This window comes from Geospiza fortis, unplaced genomic scaffold (genome assembly GCF_000277835.1).
Source record: "Geospiza fortis unplaced genomic scaffold, GeoFor_1.0 scaffold112, whole genome shotgun sequence".
Lineage (NCBI taxonomy): Eukaryota > Metazoa > Chordata > Aves > Passeriformes > Thraupidae > Geospiza > Geospiza fortis.
Window position 1 is genome coordinate 21,633,518 of NW_005054298.1, and position 24,991 is coordinate 21,658,508.

At 36.9% G+C, this 24,991-nt stretch overlaps 1 protein-coding gene across 1 annotated transcript; it reads right to left on the reverse strand.

The window, feature by feature from the left end:
- Positions 1 to 2,959: 2,959 nt before the first annotated feature.
- Positions 2,960 to 24,935, reverse strand: CWC22 (CWC22 spliceosome associated protein homolog). Its single transcript, XM_031058665.1, has 19 exons — positions 24,917 to 24,935; positions 24,717 to 24,828; positions 21,954 to 22,021; positions 21,184 to 21,306; positions 20,828 to 21,085; positions 20,224 to 20,352; positions 18,870 to 19,038; positions 18,439 to 18,492; positions 17,408 to 17,543; positions 17,120 to 17,326; positions 16,937 to 16,999; positions 16,520 to 16,615; positions 15,236 to 15,317; positions 14,415 to 14,475; positions 6,556 to 6,633; positions 5,282 to 5,434; positions 4,348 to 4,475; positions 3,270 to 3,371; positions 2,960 to 3,164 (listed from the first exon to the last, which is right to left on the reverse strand). Exons 2-19 carry the CDS (start codon positions 24,741 to 24,743, stop codon positions 2,960 to 2,962), a joined length of 2,139 nt encoding a protein of 712 aa, XP_030914525.1. The 5' UTR covers positions 24,744 to 24,828; positions 24,917 to 24,935.
- Positions 24,936 to 24,991: the final 56 nt, after the last annotated feature.

Sequence of the window (24,991 nt, forward strand, 5' to 3'; positions counted from 1 at the left end):
TGGAGCGCTCCTCCTGCTCCCGCTCCCCGGGGCTGCAGCGGCCGCGCTCCCTCTCGCGGGACTTGGATCTCTCTCTTTTCCTACTACTACGATGTCCATCGTCTTTGCTCCTATGTCTGTAATTTTCCTCATCAGACACGGAAGCTCTTCTTTCGGCTTTCTTCAGTTTGGAATTAGTGTGTTTAATTTCTGGATCCTTACTTCTTTGATGGTTCCTATCCTTTCCGCTGTGGAAACCATCTCTGCCGTTGGACTCATCTCTGTGGTGGTACTTTGAAATATCATCTCTCCTATGTGATTCTCTTAAATGTCGGTGATTTCTTTCTGATTTGCTCTCAGTATCACTTCTTTCCTCTTGCTGCCTCCTTCCAATTTTCTTTTCAAGTGATTTTCTTCTCCTTTCTTGTTTTTTCCTGGAAACTTTATCAGATTCTCTATTTTTCTTTTGTGTTCTCTTCCTTTTGGCTTTAGAAACATCTGGAATTATAACAAATTATGGAACTAAGTTGCATTTTAATTTAGTATATTAAATTTATTAAACTACAGAAAGAGTTCTAGAGAATGTTTTTTGCCAGAAAACATTTCTGCACATGTATCTGGACAAAGGGTCCAGAATAATGAACTGCTGATTTTTATCCCTTTGCTATCTGCACGTGATGCTTGTCTTTTTAAAACCTCTACCTGTCATCACCCTCTTGCCGACTTGTACCCAAGGACCAGGCATAGGCTGTAAAGTCATACACCAAAGCACTCTCACAAATAATCTTTTTTTCTAGGAAGATGAAAAACAACAGATGAGCTAAAATCTCTAAAACTATCCCATGAGGAAAAAGAGGTAGGATGGAATGGCTTGAGATAATGGTATTGCAGCACTGCAACAATGACCTTTAGGCTCATTTTTTAGGGGAAATAGTGACAGCTTTGTCAACAAGACTAAAACTAACTTCTATATTTCTAAATACACAGTAGTCTCACCTCAGTGGAACAGGTCTTACCTTCCTGTTTGCTCTTTATCAGGGACCTTTAGATCCCACTTCACAGTATTTGCCACTTACCATCCATTCACCTTAGTGCATGAACTATAGAATCACATCAGCTGCTTCTCATCACCTTTTGAAAATATCACAGCCATGAACTGATTTATTAGTACACACGTTATCTGAATTGTCTAGGCTCGTGTCTGAACTAAGGCTTGCTGACATTCTGTTAAAATGCACTGATGGATCAATTCAGATACATTTTAATCCATTATGTTTTTTAAGCAGTGTTTTCCACACTATTTTACATCCACCAGCATGCAGGAAAAGACCTGAGAAAGCAAACAGAAAAGAACCAGCTGCTTTGATGGCAGATGTGTTTTATCCTCTGCTGGACCTGTTTTAGAACTACCTCCCCAGGGCAGTGCTAAGCTGAGCAAGCTGATGAAGTTCCAAGCATTAACAGGCAGTATGACAGTAATCTCTAATTCAGCTCAATTTCTGATCAGCAGGTTTTCTATCTTTCTTTCATACACTGCACCAACACTGAAATACTGCCACACACTCCTCTGAAAATTGCCTCTTCACTCTTCCAAGTAATTCTATAGATTTAAAAAGCTGCAAACACAGGAAGACTTTAGAGTTATAAGCAGTAATGGAAACTCAACTCAGTTAATCATTAAAGCTTATCTCCAATTAGTGTTTTGACCACTGTATTAAAGTACACAAGAAACTGAAAAGTGAAAGCAGGCTGCAAAGGTATCAAGATGTGAATTTTAATGACTGTGTTCCTCAGTGGAGAAAAGGCAAGTAGCAAGATAAGGTCCTAAACTTTGAAAAAACCCTGTTTCTACTCGCAGACTGCAGACTTGGTTTGTCACTAAGGACTGACCCCTCTGGTTCCTATCAAGCAGCTCAGCAGAGCTGCAGCTGTCCCTGCAGGACCATCTGGCTCTGTGCTGAACCAGTGCCTCCTGTGACCCTGTTTGGCCGTGCCCTCCTCTCGTGCTGTCGTCACTAATGCTGTTAGCCATGACACACAGCTCCACCTTGGACAGGAGATTGTGGTGGAGAACAGAACTGCATTTCCAAAGCAGGAGCAGTTCACACTGCTTTTATTTTATTCATCATTTTTATTTCAAAGGCATGTAATAAATCAAATTAACTTTGAATCAGCAACCTTCTGTGCTACAGGAAGTCATGCTGTGCTATCATCTGCTCCTGCTATATATACTGGGGGAGATTAAGCAATGTTTATGACAGTTCATGTCTAATGGAAGTTTCTACATCAGCACAACAGTATAAGACACTAAATGCTAATTATAATGCATAAAAATACAAAATAAATTATAAGAAAAAGCTAATTCTTCCTTGGAAATTCCTCTGCAGACAAGAACTTTCACTGTATAGCCACACAATCTTTTCCTGAAGCAGAGGGACTAGAAATAGGGACTCAGATGGAGAACAGTATTTAAACACATTGCTAGAACTGAAGAAATGATTTCTAAAAGGAAGAAGAAAGAAGCACATATTTCCAGGGAAAGACACAAGGAGTATCAAGCTCAGTCAATTAAGCCAAGAAAAAAAGACATAAGTAGACATGAGTCTCTATTGCTCACCAGTAAACACAGACAAAATAATTGGGAATGACTCTAATCCCTCAATCCTCCAATAAACTGAAGTCATAGTAGAGGGCAACAGATATCAATTGTGTAAAAATGTAATCTACAAACTAACGTTTCTCAGATATTTGTCTCTAAAAATGGAACTCAGTTTTTTCTGAGTACAAATTTAAAAATAAATTTCCTTGAGAAAAATTTAATATTTTAAAACTTAAAGTTAAAAAAATTGATTAGTTTTTAAAACAGACAAATGACCACTGTCTATAGCCAGATTTTCCTCAAAAGAAGTATACACAGAAAGAGTAATAAACATATCTGAGAAAGAAATAAAAGAAAAGCAAATAGTTGTACTGCTGGTGTTTAAATACCTGAGTCACTGCTGCTGTCACTGCTAGATGAGGAGTCACTGCTGCTCGATGACTCTGAGCTACTACTGCTGCTGTCAGAATCAGAATCTGAGGAAGAGTCTGTGTCTGAAGATGAGGAGGAATCTGATGACTCAACATTTTGCTTCTGTGTCATGATCAACTTTGGTGCATTTTTAAGATGTTCCCGTAATTCATCCCTAATTATAAAAAGAATAAAAAAATTGTTCTTCAATTTTATTTTTTTGTTCATGGGGAGAGGGAAGATGAAGAAAGTAAATACAAATGAGAAAAGTGTTTCTCACGTTAGTCCTCCAAGGCCAATGGAAGTGAAGAAATTGATGGCAAAGCGAGTGTTCCTTGGGTTATCCCGAGGCAATAATCCCTCAAAGAAAGGCTGCAGTGTCCTGATGAAAACAAACATCTATATTAAACACCATGCCAGCTCAGCACTCCCACTGACATAAAGAAACTGAAAAAGAAACTGTATGAATCTCCACAAGAAAGCAAAAGTTTTCTCTTCATGCATTTTTCAACACTTTCATTGTGTGCACCTATGATGCATCTAGTAAAAAGCTATTTAAAAACTTGCTCTTTTATGATAACCTAAACTTTACACACAGGAGAGTTGCATACATACTGACAGATAATGACAAGAGAAACCCCAACTTTGTGAAGACCTGAAGTGACTTGTGGAACAGCAGCAGCCTGGGAGAGCAAAGGATAACAGGCGCTGACCAGGGAGGTCAAAGATTAGGGATCCAGGCTGAAATCCCCTCATATAAGGCCTGAGGGATAGTTTCAAATTTAAGTTTACATGAACTAAAGCATCTACCAAATTCTTCATCATAAACAGAAGAAATTCCAACTTAGAGGAAATAGCTCAAGCAACTGCAAGTAACATTGTCAGAATGTAACGCATTAAATCTCACGCAGATTTAAAAGAGTGTTAAGTATACTACATTTAGGGATTAGTAAGTAATCCTAGAGAAACTGTTACTTATAGTTGTATGTTTTTTCCTAAGTTTTGTCAGAAAGAGAACGCCCAGTAACACTTATTATGCAGCTATACAGCTGACAATATATAAAAATAAACTCACACTTGGAAACTGTTACGGTAGCTGAGTGTCACTGGGGGTGGAGGGGGAACAGATACATCTTGCAAAGAGTCATGCACGTACTTGAACCCAAAATGACAGCAATGCACTTAGCTTCAAAAGTGACTCCTTGCAATGACTAAATCTACACATGAACGTATTCCTGAAGTACTGCAGCTACAGAAGGGCAGTCTCACTTGAACCTGAACACAGAGTTCTTAGCTGTACGCTTTCAGATACAGAACCTAATTAAATTTACAGTTTTGAAAATGAAATTTCAACTTACACATCTTTTAATCTTGCATTTAAATTTGGAAGTCCCATATATTCACTGAGTTCCTGAAAGAATATTTTGACAAAAATTCTACTGGACGATGTGGTAGTTTCTTCACTCAGTATTATACATTCAAGGACCTGAAAATATTCAGAAAAGCATTAACCTTTAAGTTTAAACTATATTCTTTTCTTATCTTAGAAACTTTTGTCTTCCTGAAATAACTAAAAAAGACTGGTATTTTTACCCAAGGTTCATAAATTCTAGTCAAGACTGTCTTTCTCAAAAATTCTGTTCTACCACATGGGAGCACAGCTGCTGATCATATTTATGTTAGGAATTCTTTAAGGATTTTTTTAATGTAGCAAAAATCTACAAGACAAAATCAGATGCATGAACTTCTGGCAAGTTAAGAGATTTGGGACTTAAATACAGAAGAGGTAAAATATTTGGACTGACTTATGTGTGCTTGAAGAATGACAGGCAGACTAGGCTACGAAACAAGAACAAAACAGTATGACAAGTTACCTTTCTATACAACAAGGTATCTCAGAATCTGAGACTACTTTTATTGGGTATTTAAACCATGAAATGACAGTATTTTTAATGGTCTTATAATTCAGTACAACTTCTAATTTATCAAAATTTAGAAGCTCAAAACTCTTTTCCAAAAGAAGCACTTTTTAATTAACCAATTCCAGCTGAACTCCCTAAAATAATAGCTTAAATCAACTACTAAAAATGGGGAGAGAGGATGATGATACACAAGAGAGAGAAAAGGGAGATGGAACAAACCAGAATTCTTCAACAGTGTCTGACAAGTTACTTAAGATAATCCAGTTTGCCACAAGGCATTATCAACTGTAGAATAAAACTAGAATTAATGTACTATATGTGACTGTGGAGTACTGGAGCTCAAGGACAATGGCTTTTTGTTTTAACTTACACTCCAGGGAATTGAATCAGTGTACAGCAGATGAGCAAACATCTTGGCCACATTCCTCAGTTTGTTGGTTTCCAGCCGATGAATGGTATCATACTGCTCCTTGAAAATGGCTTCAAAGGACTCCATGTATTCTTTCTTGAGCATGCAGAAACGCTGAGACAACATGGTACCATTTAAACAACCACTTTAAAAAACCACTAAACATGCAAATAACCTACAACTAAGTGACCTAATGGTGTCAATATTTACTGCAAGACTTCTTTTTTAAATAAATCTTGGAGGAAGAGCAAATACTCAAATGGATCTATTTTATAGCTTTGAGCAGTTTGTCAGGACAAGAAACTCATTTGCATTGCAAAGCAGTAGTTATCAATTCTGAACTACAGCAAATTATCCAGCATTTTGCTTGACTTCTGTACATCAAGTATTTTCACCTGATACAACCCCATGCTTTTTCAGGACATCACTAAACAACTATTTCAATTTAGAGAGGCAGCAGGAAACAGAAGTAAGACATTTTGGACATAAACATTTCAGAGAATACAGAAATCAACATCTACATTCATCTGAACATGCAGATTCATATGGTTACTGCTTTGTAACTGACTGTCAGCAAAACGATTTCCAGGAATAATGGATGAAAAATACAAATGAGAAGAAACATTCCCTTTCAGCACAGCTTGCTCCCTTGAGAAGACAAGTGTTCCATCTTAACTCTTCAGACATGTCAATATTATCGATAGGGAAACCTTAAGTAAGAAATAACTGCAGCTAAATTAGCAATTAGTTACACAAAACCAGAGTGTTAGCTGTTTATTGAAGAGCAAACAAAACACCATCGAGCCCAGGACAGTAAGTATTCAATCTTGTGCTCTAAATTAAACCTACTAAGCAGCTTTGAATGAAGCGGCAAATGACAAGAGTCTCCAAGATTACTCGTCAGCATTATAAAAAGGTTATTTTCTGGTAACTCATAATACTATTATGTCTTTTTACCATTTCTTTGCCACTGATTTATTGTTCTACCATAATGAGAAAAAAGGGAGGCAAAATAAGCAACAATATAAAGGGAAAGTGAATTCTCTCATTCTGCATTTACTATGCTTTTTACAATCAAAGTGCTAACTCAATCCACTAAAACAATCAACTAACTAAGAATGATAAAAAGACTATTAGTTTTATTTATCCATTAAAACTTAAGTTTGACACACAAAAAGTAGAGTAAAACAATGAAATTTTCTATGATAAAGTATAAAATGTGAAGCAGAACTCACCCCTGCCAGTAACCCAAAGAATTTCTCGTATGTTCTTTGCTGAGCACAGCAGTCAAGTATCATATTGCAGAGCTCTTTCTGGGTTATGAAAAAAAGAATATTTCTCCAGGTAAATTCACTGTAGCAGTAAAAAAACCCATGAGTACATACCAGGCAACTGAAGGAAGCCTTACATGGATGTGAGCTTTGAAATGAGTATTTACATCAAACTTTATGAGCAACACCAGTAGTTTTCTGAATTTCTCCTGGACATGAATATGAACTTTTGCCCTTCGAATTTCCTCTTCTGCCTAAACTAAGATTTATGGGTTAACACAATGTACATCTAACAAAAAAAAAATCAGAACTCATTTACAAACAGACTTTAGCACAATGAGAACCAGAGTTACCAGATAAAAAGTTAAGGTTTTGAGGGTTTTTTTAATGGTTTTGTTTTTGTTTGTCAGTTGCTTCTTTTTGTGATATTGTTTTTAGGGCTCCTTTTTGTTTGTTTGAAATAGTACCAATCCCTGCATTTACAGAAAATAAAAATTCTTTACAACTTCCAAGTGTTAGAATGGCTTACAGACAAACCATTTGGAAACACAACCGGCATATCTTAGCAGTTATTTCCAAAATCAGAAATATTCCAAACTTATTCCCCTGACCTTTTGCCTTAGATACAGCTTGCAATGCAGCTGTGAATTGGTTTAGGGTACATTTGGCAACATTAATTAAGGAAAATGAGCAAATGTTTTTATACAAATTAAAAGCCAAGAAGTTACACAATGCTTAAAATAGCCCTGCAGTTTTTGCCCATTCACTTTTCTTATTACTGTTTTCTCCTAAGACCAATTCTATAGTGTGATCCAATTTATGACACTCCCAAATAGGTTTCTGGCTGTCAGTCGTGTATCTTTCATTATTAGTTTAACTTCTCTTTAAACTAATAGCAACATTCCTATAAAAACTACTGGATGATTTCATACTGGACTTCGTGTTCTCCCACTTGTGTCATTCTTCCAGCAAGTATTCAGAAAAAAACCATTTTTGGCCACCATAAAAGCTCAAAACAAATAAAAAGCCAACCATGCTGAACAAGAAAAGAAACCACTCCTCCAAATAACAAGGCAGTAATGTATCAAATAAACTTACAGATGTGTTTAAAGGCATTCCTTTTAACACTGTCACACAGTGTTAATGTGATGTATTAAAATGCATATTAACTTTTTATATTATCCCATTAAACAGTAATGCTGCAGTTAATCAGTTTTTAACAATAAAAAGGGTAAAGTGCTGATGCCATCATTAATAATGTCAGGAAGACTTGAAAAACAAATTACTTTTCTTCCTCATCTTAAATGCAATTATAGCCTTGGTATCCCCTGTGGTTTACAGTAATTAAATATTTTAACATTTTAATTAAATATTACAATGATTTCTAGGATGGTATCTTGAATAACCACACGCACGAAAATAAGTTTGCCCATAAAGTAATTCTTGCTGGTGCTATCCAAACAATTTGAGATTAGGTCTAGAGTAAATGTCTTCCAGATTTAAAATTAACAAACTTCACAATTATTTAATTACTTTTTGAGAGATGCAACAAGCTCAAGTAGCAAATCTAGCTTAATTTAAAGCTTCAAAAGTGAGTGACCTAATATCTGGACTCCCAATGATGTTTATGGCATGAAGAACCTGTTATTTAGCCCATCACTTGTTTTGAAGACTACAAAAAATTTGGTGCCCAATTTTACAGGCAATTTCTATATTGTGTTGTTTAACTGTTTTCATACAATGCTCAGTAAGTAACTACTCAGCTTAGTTAAGAAAGCATACATAGCTATCCAATCATGAAGTAAAACACCTCAAAATATCTGACATCTCATAGAGATGGTGGATCATCTTTTGTGAAGATCTTGAATTTATTATTTTATAGAAAACAACAGCACTTCCCAAAACTAAGACAGAAGATAAGGAGAAAGCTCCTACTAAATGCAGTGCATTTCTCACAGCTCTCCCTAAGCAGTCTCTATCTGCTCTTAATCGAACAGAATAACAGTTTAGATTAACCATGATTTAACCTAACATATCCAGTATAATCATACATTTAAAGATGCTAAAGGAAAAAACAGAAAATCAGACTTGTTTTGGTTTTTTCTCCTGGTTTTACAATTTTAAAACACAAGCACACCCTGCCCAACCTATCTTCTCTCAGCTTCACATAAAGGCTGTGTTCATGGCAGGCAGAAGAGCTAAAGTAACTTATCCCCTTCTGATCATGGGTTCCTTTTCACAGCTAGTACTTCCCTCCTGCTCCTTCTCACCATTTTTTGCTATTTCTCTAAGATTTGCATTCAGCCAAGACTGCAGTTTCAGAGCTGACCCCCAAGTCGCCTCCATGTGGAGGTCACTTTTGCCCTCCATGGCTGGAAGTGATGCCATTCCCACCTCCCTTCCCCTGCCAGCCCCACAGCTCTGTTCCATCCATTGCATACACAAGCTGAAGCCATCATGAGACATCACCACCCTGTAAGCTATTCTTAAAATAAAACATTTTCAATGTCAACACTTCATTTCTAGAAGTTTCTTCACAGAACTAAAGGAATTGGTTTGCCAGGAGCAAACCTAGTGCAGGTCTCAGGTTCATTTAAATCAATGTGAAATTGGAATTATGTGAAACGAGTGCCTTGTATTTAATGTATTTTCTGCTTTTACAGATGCCACACTTCTTTTTTCTCTTTTAATTCACTGATGCCTATTTTACTCCCACTGACTACCTTAAAGCTAGCTTTCCTTACTACTGCATATTTTAATGGGTCTAACCATCACACAGCCTACTTTTCCCAGCATCTCTGCTTTCTCTTCTGAATTTGTCAAGTTACCACTTAGAGCCAAAGCTGACAAAGCCATGGAAGGTGTTTCAGCAGCAGGCAGCCTCTTGTCAAGCTATGTGCAGTGCTTTTAGCAGCTACTACAAAGTCTCCAGGTCTATCCTGTGCTCAGCTAATGGCCTTCCTCAACTTTTGTCCCTTTTCCTGCTCAATCCCTTTTCTGTTTAGAGCAACATATGCTTAAAGCTCAGTATGGTTATCACAAATCTTGTGTAAATCAGACTTAATATTTTACACTGGAATCATTAACTGGAAATAAGGAGAGATATATTTTAAATCATGCTGCTACTAGTCTGCAACACACAAACACACACACAAATAATACATTGAAGTCCCACAGTATCTCTTTCCTTCTACCTGAAGGCTGCATATGCAAAACTTCACTTTAAGTGATTTCACTGAGCAATTCCACCTCCTTAGGTTAAATGCATACACACATCTGTGGAAGACCAAAATCTAGGCAGAATTCTAACTAATGCCTGCTAGCACTTACACAACAGCCTAATTCTGTATGGATTCTGTACCTTCACTTTGTAGACATCAACAATACCACAACATGGTATGTGCATGTGATGTACTTTTTAAAATCGATAAATCATGGAAATTTAGAATGATCCTGCACCTCAGGCCCACAAAAACCTACTTCAAAAGACAGGAAAGTTACTTGAGGATGATTATCTTTTACAGCCAGCAGCAAGGCTGTGAACTAACCATGGTGCAGTTACTAAGCCTACCAGCTGCAATGTCCTCCAATTAAAGAAATTAATGTATCTAAGAAATAATCAATTTGACCAAATTATCAGCCTTAGACCATCCTGCTCTACATCAGTTTCCTGAACTATATTTTCACTGAAAGTGAAAATAGTCAGGCCAACATAAGTACTTGTGTTATCTTCAAGACTCAAGGCATAAATAACACGAGACACTGACACTCCCACACCACCAACTAGGACTGTTTTGAGCAAGTGACAGCACCCCGTAAAAATGGAGATGTGTCAGATGCATGCATAATTCTTTCAAGAAGGCTGTGCCTGCAAGAATTTTTCTCATTTCAAGTAAAAAAAAATAAAATCTGGTGACGCATTACCTTTATCTGGAATATGCACAGTGTTATAAGAGGCTCTAATTTAATTTAGCAACATTTCTGTATACAAGCTTAATTCTTATCACAAACCAAGAAAGAAGAAAAGCCTAAAAATCAATCCATTTTAGGCACATTTTCAAAGAGCAAGAACAATGTATGGTTGGTTTAATTCTTTTTAGTTGTCTGCATTTATGCCAGGCTTGTTTGCTTGCTTTTCCCCATAGTTCAGAAGCCAGAAGAACTGGTAATACCACACTCCTCTAACTACAGTTTTAATTTATTTAAATTTTCTTCTTTGGTAATACATGTGATAAACACAGCTTTAACAGAGATAATAACAGTATTTTTTAAAAAAGTAAAGCAGTGACCTCTGCCAAAACTGAACATATGCTTAAAGAAGCAATTGCAAGGCTTGTTTAGAACAGCTTTGCACAGACTGAAGTACAGACAGCAAAGCTATTTTACTTTTGATCTGCAGGATTCAGCTGGGTCTAAATAACACAAATAAAAGCAAACCCATTCCTAATAAATTTACTTAGAAGTGAAATAACACTTTAAATGTTTTTAAATGTTTTCCAAAAAAAAAAAAAAAAAAAATCACAGGACTGCTGACATCCCTCCTCAGCAGCTGGTCCTAAACTGCAATGCCAAAAAGCAGTATTATGTTGTTCCACTCCACAGATTATCCATCTGAACCTTAATCCTCTTTCTGTGACTCACAGCTGTGTGATAGATCCATTACTGGTATTAAACAGACAAACAACTTGTGTTGCACAGCAGTTAATGTGACACGATGATCTGATACTTCAACCACTGGTAAAAACTGTTAATGTATTTCTGAACTCAACCCTGATAAATCCTACCAAAAGTTTCTACACATGAAGATTTCTGGAAGAGTTACCCAGAAAGATGGTCATTAAGACTGTATTAGTCTCAATCCTGTTGTTTGCATCTCTCTTTAGGTTTCAGATATTCTGAACAGTTTTTTGATTGTATTGAATTGACAATTTACTACTCAAAGCTTGTAGAAAACAGTCTTTATGACAAAATTAAATACATATTGCTTTATTAAGTAAAGTCTTTCAGAAGAAAAGCAAAACATTACTGTAAAATCAGACTTGATTTGAATAAAAATTTTGCAATGAAAATCTTAAGTTGCACCTGATTTTTAAGGAATACTTTAGCTAAATGCTCTAGTTCCTGCTTCTCATGAAGACTGCCATTCATAGTAGGAGTTGAAACAGAGAATGAGCATAAACAAAGTTTGCAGGTTCACCCAAGAGTTCAGCAAACATTTCAGGAATTTCTCAAGACTGTTTAAAGCTTTGAATCAGAAAGTGCGAAGAAACACGACGCAACATCCTGCAGTACAGATTGCTGGAGCTTTCAGTAAAACAGACCAAAAAAGAAACAAAGAAAGAAGTGCTTTATGGCTAAAATAATAAGATCAAGTCCAACCATAAACCCAATGCCACTGTGTTCACCACTAAACCATACTCACACTTCTTTTGAACACCTCCAGGGATGCTGATTCCACCACTTCCCTGGGCAACCTGTTTCAACAGCTGACCACCCTTTCAGTCAATAAACTGTTCCTAGTATTTAATTTAAACCTCGTCTGGTGCAATGTGAGGTCATTTCCTCTGGTGCTGTCACTTGTTACCTGTGAGAAAAGACCAACCCCCACTGGCTACATCCTCCTTTTGGGTACTTGCAGAGTCGTAAGGTCCCCTTTGAGCCACCTCTTCTCCAGACTGAACAAGCCCAGCTCCCTCAGCCACACACAGCACTGAGTTGTGGCCTCAGTCCCCAGAACAGAGGGACAGTCACTGCCCCTGTCCTGCTGGCCACACTATTCCTGATCCAGGCCAGGATGCCATGGGCCTTCTTGGTCACCTGGGCACTGCTGGATCGTGTGCATCTGCTGCCAACCAGCACCTCCAGGTCCCTTCCTGCTGCTGGGCAGTTTTCCAGCCACTCTGCCCCAGCCTGTAGCTCTGCCTGGGGCTGCTGTAACTCAAGGGCAGGACTCAGCACTTTGCCTCATTGAACATCACACCAAGGGCCTCAGCCCACTGACCCAGCCTGCCCAGGTCCCTCTGCCTTCCTGCTCTCTTGCAGATCAACACTCCTGTCCAACTTGGTGTCATCTGCAAACTCAATAATAGCTTGTTTTTTAATGAAGGTAGAGGGAATTGATTCATTAAAGGCTTCAGTCTGAAGACATAAGCTTGAATGAATAAAAGGTGATTTTTCTAGCTTAAAATTTGGCAGCTAATTTAAACAAATTTCCTACTGAATGTATTCAGGTTTTTTTTATCCAAATGTACCGACTCAAATCCTTGAAACCACTGAATAATTTTACTGCCTACATCTGCTTATTCTTTCTGCTCTCACAATGATCAGGAAGTGACTTCCTTTTTTTTTTTTAAGATTTTTGTTCCCATAAAGGAGCTTAATTCTATACAATGGGCAAGTCAAAGTTCTCATATCTTTGATTAAATGAGGTGAAGAGTAGTTAGGACTCTTAAGGACAAAAAGTAATCAGTACACAGTAGAAGTCTCATGTGATAAGAGGATGCAGTTTTACAACAGTTTTCAATCTTGAATTGTAGTAATTCCTGCAAACAGTACTGAATTGTAGGTTGATATTAATTGTTGGGTTTCTCTTTTTCCTTCCCTTATTTCTTCTGAGCAGCTTTTGGCCACAGAAGTTAGGAGCTGACAGAGACTCCTAACCATTTAATACCTGCCATAGTATTAAATCCTAAGGATTAAGTAGTTCTCACTACAAGTAGTGCGATGCATTATAACTCTCTTGTATGGTCTAGTACATATATTATAGATTGTTTGTTCTATTCTTTATAGCTGAATTGATTTGCTGGGCAACAGGATTTTTTTTCTCTTTAGAGTTCTTCAGGTTATGTATACTTTACTGAGAATTGTAATTAATGCATGCTTAATATTGCATTTCATGCACAGAATTAGAGAATAAGATTAAAAAAATCACATCTCAGTTCTTAGTTTACTTCTATGTAAATTGCTTAGAAACAAGCAACAGTATAAGAATTGAAAAAAAATCATAGGTCAACAAGTTCTCAAAGAACACCTAAGTGTAGCCCAGATCTCCCCTTACTAGTTAGTATTATACTAAAGTTACTTATTACACACACTGTTTCAAATAAACCTGATAATTAAAGCCACAAGAAGTTAAAAAGCCCACCCAAATGCAACTTCTATGATGACAGCTTGCAGCTGTCTGAAAAGCTGCTTGGAAAATTAGATGTGTATTTACATTCTACCAGTATTGAACAAAAGTACTGGATGAAGAACAGTTTCCATTACTTGAAAACACAGCAATTGCATGGATCTTACAGAGTCTGAGGACAAACCAGCTTTAGTCTCATGATCTCCAAAATTACAGCAAAGCAATCACTCAAAACTGCTTCAATTCAATATGCTTACTGTGAAAGCACCAAAACAACACACTCATAGCACTGTGCTAAATTTCAAGCCCCACTGATAAAGTCTACATATGCCTGCAAATATTATCTTCAGCCCAGATTCCTTTCAGAGACAGAACCCTGTCATGGCGCTGTATTCATGTCACAGGACAGAACTTTCGTCAGTCCAAACAGATCTTTTTAAAAGGCTATGAGCAAACATTTGTGTTGCTTGACAGAAAGGAGTACATGCATAAGACAAATTACTTCTGAAATGTGTCAGTCTGTTTGCTCTAAAGGTTGTGAAATGAATTTTGAGGAACAACAGCTGTAAGGAATGACTCTCATTCATCTGCCTGCTATACAAACCAGGTTGTGAAATGTGAGTAAGGTTAGATACTACCATAGTACTGTATCTTTATAATGTTAGTAACAAGAAGAGTAAGAGTAAAGGCTTACAGTCTGACTTTCTGGGAAATCCATCTTCAGCAGTTTGTGAGCACATTCTTCAAAGTCTAAGCTGAATAGAAAAAAACACTTATTATCTGTGCAATATATGCTATGCTAAGAACATTCCAAAACTATATTAAGAATCATCATTGGTGCTAAAACCTCAACTGTATTGAAGTAAATTATGTCAGCTATTTGATTTGCTAGGACTTTATTGCTGCTGTGGTTTTTTAAATAAAAATTTTGTATTTCATGAGTTTCTATCTGAAAACTAGTCCAAAGTGATTACATTTTGCAGGCAATCTGAAAACAAGATGATCCAAGTCATTATTGCTATCACATCATCTTACAAAACTTAACAAAACAGAAAAATGGGAGCCTCTTCTGCACATTTTGAAACACACTGAAATGCAAGCACTTCAGACCAGCTCTGAAAGCAATATATACCACAGTCCAAACAATGCAGACAGCAAAACAACTCCATCTCAGACGTGGAGACAAACTACAGACTTTCTAAGTGTGTCTCAAATTTTTTTCATAAATTCTCAAGATGCTGTTAAATTTGCAGATCACTGACTTCTGTTCACTCAGAAAGTTCTCATTACAGCAATAGTCCCAGTCCACTACCCAAACATTTTGAAACAAACAAGATTCATCTTAGAATGAGAATTTGGAAAACAGTTTGCTTTACATAGGTCAGGTTCCATAAAGACCACTTCCCTACTTTTTTTTTCTTTTAAATTGCACATTAAGACAGAATTTTAAAAGAAAGAATTACAGTTCACTGACTTCAAAAGAACTACACTCCTAGGTGTAAAACTTATATTTACCTTGACTGAATAGCCAGATAAATTGTACGACGGAAGGAGACCAGGTTAATTTCTGTTTTGTCATGGACAGTAACTTTCTGACCTGGAACAGAAAAACATGGGTTTGTAAAGAGCAAAACATTAAGGAAGACATATGTAGTAATTTTTAGGACAGCTCTATTTACCATTTACTGAGTCTGTAGTACACTATTTTTCTAGAAGTACTTAGGACTGTTTGCAGGTTTATGTATTTTTTTATGCTTATTTTTATAGATAAGGGAAAAAAAATCAGTATTTGCTTCATCTGTAACAAAAGTAAATATTTAGAGACAGTTTTAAAAGAGTAATTATTTTAAAGACATTTCATGTTTCTTAGTCACTGCAACCTCTAGGTTTAACATTTCTTGTCAACATTATTAGCAATCCATTTTCTGCATAACTTAGGCATACAATGCTTTATGCAGCAGATTTTAACAGGTAATTCTTAGTTCCTGTTAATTGTAGGATCTACATTACAGCATTCTGCAAAGTCCTGGAGCAAGTGTAGAAAAATCCATTCTGAACCAAATCACTCTGGGAACACTTCAATTTGTGAAATACTCACTATTCCTTCGGTCCTCTGAAGTTTGGTAAAAGCATAAAAAATGAGAAGTTATGGGAATGTTCATATTTTTCATGAGCCTGGGAGCTCTGCTATTCTGTGAAATATTCTACCAAACTAGTAAGGAAATCTATTCCTGGTATTCTACAGGAACAATACTTGACTGGCTTTTCTATTACTCATGCAGTCTGCACAAAAATTTCAGTTACGCTTATCCATCAATGTTTCTTCCTGGGAATTGAATACATTATTTGAAAATGAGTAAGTATTGTCTCCACTGACGTGAGATATGGAGGATGTAGATACAGTTGTAAGAAAATTCATCCTAATTTTGAAAGTGACTTAAAAATATGATAGAGCATGGAAGAGTTTAAGCAAGAGTTTTCATTTTGCTCTTTTTCATGTCTTATGTTTGCAAGGCTTTTCTCCAAGGATACTGTCAAGAAAATCACTGGTATCTCAAACTCATACTGTCATGAATAATGTGGCAAAGTTGCTTTTCCTTTTCTGCATGTGCTGAATGTTTCCCTTCAGACTTTTTCACTGCTTGCTAGTAAACACTTAGATCTGAGAATAACTGAAGAGGAAAACACTGTTTAACATTTGAGCCTCTCAGTTTTGCAAAACATCTAAAAAGCTGAGCTTTTCTTTCCTGTTTCTCTACATTCAATCAATTTCTTGTAAGGTGTCAGTCATACACTTACCATCCTCATCCTCCTCTTCATCATCTTCTTCATCTTCTTCACTACTTCCAGCTTCTTGATTTCCTTCAGATTCAGTGTCACCTTCATCAAGAATTTCTGAAAGAGCAATATCCCAGATTAATGGAACATAGACCACAGTACTTTCATTACAAAAACCCCCTGGATCCCACCTCTGAAGAGTGAAAGGATGTCTGAGGTACAGAATGTGCAAGAGGCCAAAAAGCAGATATATCATAACTGAATGGCAACACAGATGGAGAAACGGCACTGAGTAGCACGAACACAAAGAAAAGGTCTGTGAACTGAATGAGTTTTATAGAACAGAAATATCACCCACTGTTAAATAAATGTTGTCAACAACAGCTGAATAAGCAAACGCCATAGGTAATGGTTGTGTATACACACAAATATCCCTACCTTTCTTCAGCATTTTGTATTTCTCTTCATTTTCCATAAAGTTCGGATCCATCTTGAAAACATCTTTAGAATAAAAGAGAATCTTTATTTAAAACACAAATTGAAGAAATCCATTAATATTTAATCTTGAATTTACTTTCTTGGGGAATGCAGTTAAGGAATTATCTTTCATTTCTAACTTACTAAGAACATCCTCTGGGTTGTAGTCATCTTCCAATGGCAACATATGAGTAAACTGATCTTCCTCTTCCACAAGATCTAATCCCTCTGGAATGATTGGATGATCCTTGAAGCCATCCTTCCGTACAGCAAACATGACCTCTATCATGTACTGAACGCGCATATCAATTTTGGATTCATGCAGAATGTGTCGAAGGCGATCAAAGATTGCTTTGGAAAAGAGAGAAATGTAAACATGAAAGGTATTTACTATTACCAGTGCCAAGACAGGTTTTAGGTAACTGTACTTACCATTAATACCTCTAGGAGAAACTTCTGTTAATTTGAGCCCACTTTCTTTAATAAATCCAATTGCTACTTCAATACTGTCATCAGTAGGCCTTTCAAGCAGCAAAGTGAGCATTTCCAAACATAAAACCTCATGAGCCTGTGGAAGAAGTATCAGCAAAGAATTAGAATGCACAATATTACACCATCACCATAGTCATTTACTGGACAGACCTGTCCAGCCTTTGAGGATGCCACAACACAGCAGTTTAATCACACACAAGGCAACAGTACTGGGGCAAAGCTGATTAAGAGGGAGTCAAAATTTCAAATCCAATTTTACCATCAGTATTTACACCAATTTTCTAGTGAATGTGACTGTTCTACTGAAGTGAGCAAGCTAGCAAAGAAAAATATTTTGCCATTAAAAGTTAACAGAATGCATTTCCAAGAAGCAAACAAACCAGGACTTGCATTACAGAACCCAGTTCTAAGTGCTTTGTATCTGTAATTAAATAAGATCTTCTAGAACCAGGCATATAAGCAAATTGCCCATCTCAGATTAATTTCCTCTTTAGCAAAATGCTGAACACTCCCAACACATTCCTGAGACACTGCTTCCTGACATTATTTAAATCAGAGTATCCTGATTTCTGACACATAAACAAGTGGAATAGAGCTGCATACAAATTTGATTTAGATGCAACTGAGTCTACTTCTGCTAACACACATGTTGCAAGAAAATTCTGTTTAAGCTCTGCGGGACAGATCCCCAAATGATCCTTGCTTTGCATAGAGACATGCCTGAATACTAGCCCAAACACACACATGAAATCTTGGGAAGCTCTGGAGCACAAGTGCAATGCTAAGTAGTGATAACTGCATAAGCAATTAGCAGTATCTTTTATAAAGAGATTTTAACAACTTAAAGCAGGCACCACACTCACGCTTTCAGCAACTTTCAGAACAGACAAGAGAACCTTCACAGGGTACTGCTGTCTTAAACTAAAAATTAGCCATATAGGGTTGGATTGAGTAGAAACAAAGAAACATACCACATTCTGATTCATCAAATGTGCAACAAATTTTGAAGATGTTAGACAGAGTTGCTGCAAAAGAAATAAACCAGGAAATCTTAACATATAGAAGAAGAAACTCCTAACCCAGACATACTATAGATTAATGCATCTCACAAACAAATTAGAGTCATGAAACTATTTGTGAATACTGGTAGCTGTTCACAATTAGGACTGTACACTCAAAAATAAAAAATTAGAATTAAACACCCCTGCCCAAATCAAAAAACCCAAACTATCACAGTATCAATCCAAAACAGGTTGTCAAACTTTCACTGTACTCTAATGCTACTAAATGTCCCATTGACTGGTCTTGACCCATGTCGTGGCTGTGCTCTTTTGTACACACTTGACACAGTTACAGAGCAAATTCCATATTTCAGCACGTTGCTCCTTTACACTTTACATACCTTGTCATTTCTGCGATACCCTTTACGGAAATTCAATATCAGCCTCTTGAGGATCAATTCACCAATATTTGGAAACTTGGAATTGATGATTGCCACAAGAGCTGCATAAACGTGAGTAAAAATTGGAGAGGCGCTCTGAGCTTGCAAAATGGATCTAGACAGCAATCCCCTGGAAAATTAAGTAAGGTTTAAAGATCTTCCTGGTAATAAAGCATGTAATGTTTTAATTCAGTACTTATCAGATGAAATAGTGTTGTGCAGTTGGAGTAGCTGGAAGAAACCTGATGATGTTTTTCAAACCATGTTTTATCATGCCACAATTGGAATTTTGCAAAATGTGTTGCAGAAATCTTTCTGAACTGAAAAGTTCTTAAACTGTTACCTAATCTTTCACTAAATATTGTTCATATTACAGCTACATTTAAAAATGCTAAGCATGCAGAAAGTCACCTTGTATCCTGAAATTGTGTCTTTTTTAATCTGACCTTTGTCGGACTATAAAATACTAGTTAGAGCCTAAATGAATGTAAACAAAGGCTTCATGAGACAATAGTTCTTCTATTATTCAAATGATCTCTTTAACATTTATTATCAAGAAAGTCTCAGAAGAATGTGTGACTTGCTTCCTCTCCTCTCAATTTTGCTTTTTGTAATGCTTAGAAGCACACAGAATTTGACTTTTGCTGTATTACTCAACTACATGTGGGTGAGGATAAAAACAAAACAAACCTCCACATTTGGAATCTTTAAAGTACACACTGATATCCAAATCTACCTTCCCTGTGGTCTATTGAAATCCTAAAAAAACCTCCTACAGAGTAATAAATTCAAAGAGCATAGAGACCTTATTCCTACTTACTTAGGCATTGACAAGCGGAATAGTACTCATTTCATACTAGTGCACAAGAATTATTTTTGGATCTACCAAGCTACAACAGCATAATGGTCTTTTCTTTACAATGCATCAATAAACAACACCAACAAGTAACAGCAGTAAAACTATTTTTGCTAAATAGTGGCTAAAATACTATTTGCCCCACCCCCCAAAAAAAATTAAGCACCACAAGCAAAATAGACAGTGACAACTATAAATTACACGTCATTCAAGTAAAATGCATTGGGAAAACCTTAAGAAAAGGAAATATACACCATCTGTTGCACTCTTCTATTCCACCAAGCAGACAATCCCTTTCCCAAGTAAGGGAATATTCTGAATAGGACAATATGGCCTAAGGTTAATACTAAGATCTGACTAACACCCATACACTACTAATAGGACACACGACAGTGTACACATGAAGAGTGTCCATGTTCCAGAAAAGCAAAATAATTATTTTAAAATACTAAGGCTTACCTTCCCCGAACAATATTCTCCTGAAGGAGCTCATGAATGATGTTTTCTATATTAGAAACGTTCACTTTGTTGACAAGACCATTGATCGACTTCTTCAATGCTTCCCAACTCATCCTCTGGTACGCCAAACTATTACAGAGTATCACAAATTAGTCATGTATAAATTTGAAGTGCCACTGAGCAAATTTATATATATATAGCATACATTCACATTTTCATTTAATCATTAAAATAAATTTAAAATATTCACTGCATAAATGTGAAGAGTTGTTTACAATTATACATTCAAGCACCAGAAAATCATTGAACCAACATGATAAACCAAAGTGTAATTCTCTGAAGATATGGTGTAACCCAGTATATTGTTTTGTAAGATTTCAAAAAAAAACCTAGCTACATTTAGTATCCTGCTTTACATTATAATTTCCACTTTGCAGCAGAAGCAGGTACAGTTTAATCTGATTCTCTTATCTCTCTTCTGATAAAAATATACCTTCACAACAATGATCACAACCCTTAAGGGATCCCATCTTTCCCAACATTCTCTAAATGCCTTAACTATTTTGCTTGCAGCAAAAAACCTACTATGTAACTTTGAACTCACCTATTTTTATCAGTGATTTGCTCTTGCATCATCCTGAGCTTGGCAGGTGGAATGTATGCACCACCTGTGCGAGTGAGGATTGGATCCACTTCTTCTTTCTTCTTCTTTGAGGTGGTCTCATCATGAGCAAGTGAGCTCTGGCCTGTCGACCTTTCCGGACTCCTGCGGTCAGGTGATGAGTATCGTCTCTGCTTCCTTCGATCATATTCTCTGTCCTCCCATCTCTCATAGTGTCTGTCTCTTCCTCTTTCCATCCTTCTAAAGGAAAAATAAACACCCAAGTGTACGTGAAAATCTTTCACATTTTATTCTTTAAAGGTAAGTATTTCATTACTGATTAAGAAAGGGTTCCATACCTTCCATCTGAAGTTCTGTCATCATAGTATTCCCGTCTTGAATATTCCTCATCATATCTGCTGTCATCAGAGTATCTCCTCTTCCTGGGAGATCGAGACCGAGACCTATCGCGTTCCATATCCCTGCTCACAACCCAAGACACAAAAACTTTCAGTAAGAGGTTGAGAAGGGCAATGGTATTAATATATACTTGCAAAATAATGTAGCAACGCAGAAGTGTTCCAATTTTGAACTGTGAGTTTCAAAATGTGTGTCACTCCAATAAAAGTGCCTGCTTTAACAATAATTTGTCATCACGAAAAAATTATCAAAAATCAAAGAAGCACTGTAAAAGAAAGCTCCTAGAATCTGAAATTCAGTGTTTAACAGTAATAACATCAAATATCAATGGTAAATCCAGCAGCTTGCATTCCTTGAACACATGTATTCATTTGTTTCTACTTACTTTGCCCATACAGCATGAAGCAATCTTGCCCAAAAATGATAACTGTGGTATCAGCAATATGAGCCTTCAAGCAAAAAGCCAGCATGTAATTTCCACTTCCAAGTCTCATGATAATTTAACTAAATACTAAGCTTTACTAACAAATCCATTTAATTACTATTATATTAACACTCAAGTATTTTACTAAATCTATACTTGCTTTTTACCATTTAAGTTATGGTAACATAAAAAGAAACATAATCTGATGGGGTTTTTTTAACTTTTCTAACTCACTATGTGAGGTATATATACAGAATTGAAGGATACAAAAATCAGTCATTCTACCTGTCCTCTGGAGACAAACTTTCATGTCGGGAACTGTGGTTTTCCCTCCTGTCATGACTGGAACCATGCTTTAAGGAAAGAGAAAGAAAAAAAAAATCAAGCCCCAACATGACTCTGAGAACCTATCTTCAGATCAAAGCACACCATGCCTCAGTTCCCACTCCTTTACAGGAAGGGCCATCAAATAAAGCTGATGGCAGTCAGGTATGACAAGGAAAGGTTCCTGGTTCTCTAGGAACCATCAGCTGAACACCCAGCTACAGGATGCTGCAGATGCCAAATGCTTCCACAGGTTCAAGACACTGAACACAGAGTGAAGAAAAACCCACAAGAGTTACCAAAAAACTTGATCTGGCTCAGGAAGCTGCAAACAGGTAGAGAGTGGGAGTATACATGGGCAAATACTTTCATAGTTGCCCTACTCCTAAACTCTTTAAGGCATCTGCTGCTAATTACTGCTGGAGACTACAGTAGATGGACCACTGGTCTGCCCTTCCTACTTCCTTCTTTCAGATGCCATTTTAATTTGTTGTATCACATGCAATACCACAAACAGAATTCCACCATCTCTTGTTTAAAGAGTGTCTTTCCTCTCTCCTAAAAATTCCCTTTATCGAGTAATTTTTCCTTATGTACCCTCTTTTTACTAATCACAATTTATTTCCTCACCAGTCATTCCTAGTTTCATAAATTACAAACACCTGAGCTGCACTGATTTGCTTGGCAGATTTGCAGGATTGTGTAAGTGATACACACTCAAACAGCTCACACCGAATTACATGGGCTGAACCATGACATGTGTAAGTATGGAGTCATACAAAAATCAGAATGTGACAGCATCCACAACAAACAAAAAGACATTCATTAACGTCTTTGTAAACAACTTCGGTAGAGTCAAGCAGCAGCATTTGTAACCCAAGTACTTTCATTGCAAGGGTTATCTCTCCCTTTAAAATATTATTTATGATTTTTCAGAACCACAATCTCATGATGTCACAGAGTGATTAACTGTGAAATAGGGAACACCGCACTTGATTCAGAAACTCAACAAAAGCATTTCCTTATGCACCTTGATGGAACTCCCTGCAGCAACACTCAGTGTGTTCACTGAAGCAGCACCCTCTTTACCAACTGGCACGCCAATTCTTGCCCCACCAAAGAACCAGTTAAAACTCTGGTGACCAGCATATAATGATACATCTTCCATAAAAAGCAAGGCAGCTGTTATCTCTAAAAACTTAAATGGGGATGTGTATATATGCAAACCAATAATTGTATTTTTGAGGCCACTATAACATATGCTAAAATGTTGCCTTTCCTAGGGCACACCTCAAATTGCTAAAATTACAACATCCTGTTGCCTGCATCAAGATGATGATAGGAAACAAGGGCATTGCATTGTCCATTGGCAGCATGCATCCCTATAAAAATTATGTCCGCCTGGTTAATTTTAGAGCCACATTACCTCTGACAGCACAGATAGCACAAGAAATTCACACACTCACCAAAGTTTGCTACCCCCTTCAATGATCATTACACCACAAAGCAGATCACTGAATTCATTCAAGGGTAAGAAAAGTCCTTAAGTTGTTTTTTTTTTTCGCAGCACAGTAATAAAAATGCCAGTCTGTATCCTAAGCTTCCAAGAAAGTGGTAATAAAAATCTTTGAATAACACAAAATAGCCAGTATATTTAAATCCTATCTAACGGATGGGAAGAAGGCACTGGATCTTTTTAGGATGATCCATTCTCATGGGTTATCATCTGTCTCTGCCCAAGCAGAACCAAAAATACAAGTGTTTACAGAAATGAAACAAGGTTATGGATGTTTCTGTGTTTGCCATTTATCACATCTTCTTGCAAAAGCAACTTTGCTTGTTGAAAAAATTGTCACCCTTAGCTTTCTGTGACCAGGTTTAGTGACAGCTAAACACTCAGCTCTTTGTGACAAGTTATACCTGTTCCTTGTCCATTTTCATCAAAATTATTAACTGAAAGTGTCCAAACAGTGTCCTTTTGTTAACTGGCTTATTTTAACAGATGAGGGAGGACTACCAGATTGGGAAAACAGAAGGTATTAAACTACCCCTCAGGCATCCCTACTAAAAGCCACTCAAGTCAGAGAAGTTGGGTCAAAAAGAGTGAAGAAGTCCATGAAGGTTCCAACTCTGGACAAACAGGCAGAGTAATACCACAGATCTGAGGTACTGCATCATAACAATATTGCTCTGCTAACATGTTCCAAACCTGGCTTTAAAAATGCTGGATACCTTTACAAGCATAGCATTTCTGAATTTTTTCTTCTTGTATTACCAAAAAATCACCCCCATCCACTCAGAAATGGGACATATAGCTATTAAAAGTTTTAACATGCATAGTATGACATACAGTTGTCAAATTAACTGCCACTTATTGTCTCTACATCTTTTAAGATTGTTGTTAAATTTTGCAAAATCTTTCTCCATTCCTCTACATGCCTACACTTACTGTTGAGCCAACGGCATTCAGTCAGTTTTGACCAATTATTGTAACATTTTACAGTAATACTATTCAGGACTTTAATTGCAAGGACAACAGCAGCTAGAAGTAGGTGTAATTTACTGACTCCTAGTAGTATATATCTTGAAAACAGCTGCTGTCTGTTACAGATATTACTTGCTTTTCATTCAGGAAGTTTTATTTAACATAACATCAACTACAAACCTAACCAGCAGTAATATGGGAGTGATCAAATCCTACAATTTAGGTTTAAGAACACTTACATTTACTTGTGTCACCCTGCTCTTCATCTTGACTTCCTGCTTTTTACAAAGTTCTCAAAGTGCAGCAACGAGGCAATCCAAGCTGGAGTTCAGCATATGAAAACCATTTCACCTGTAACACACAGAACAAAATCAAGAACTTTCGACTGCACACGGTGCCGGACACGCACCTTTATTCTGTCCTTTAAGGCTGTGCTTACACAGGTCCTTAAACCAAAAGGCTCCCCCGGGTCTGTTCCGATTCCCTGCGGGCACACAGCGGCCGCACAGCAGCA

Coding starts and splice junctions, on each gene's coding strand:
- CWC22 (XM_031058665.1), bottom strand. CDS start 24,743: ATGAAGAGCAGGGTGACACAAGTAAAT. Junction 6,634..14,414: donor ATTTCCCAGAAAGTCAGACT/GTAAGCCTTTAC, acceptor TTCATAACCCAG/AAAGAGCTCTGCAATATGAT. Junction 3,165..3,269: donor ATTGGCCTTGGAGGACTAAC/GTGAGAAACACT, acceptor TTTTATAATTAG/GGATGAATTACGGGAACATC.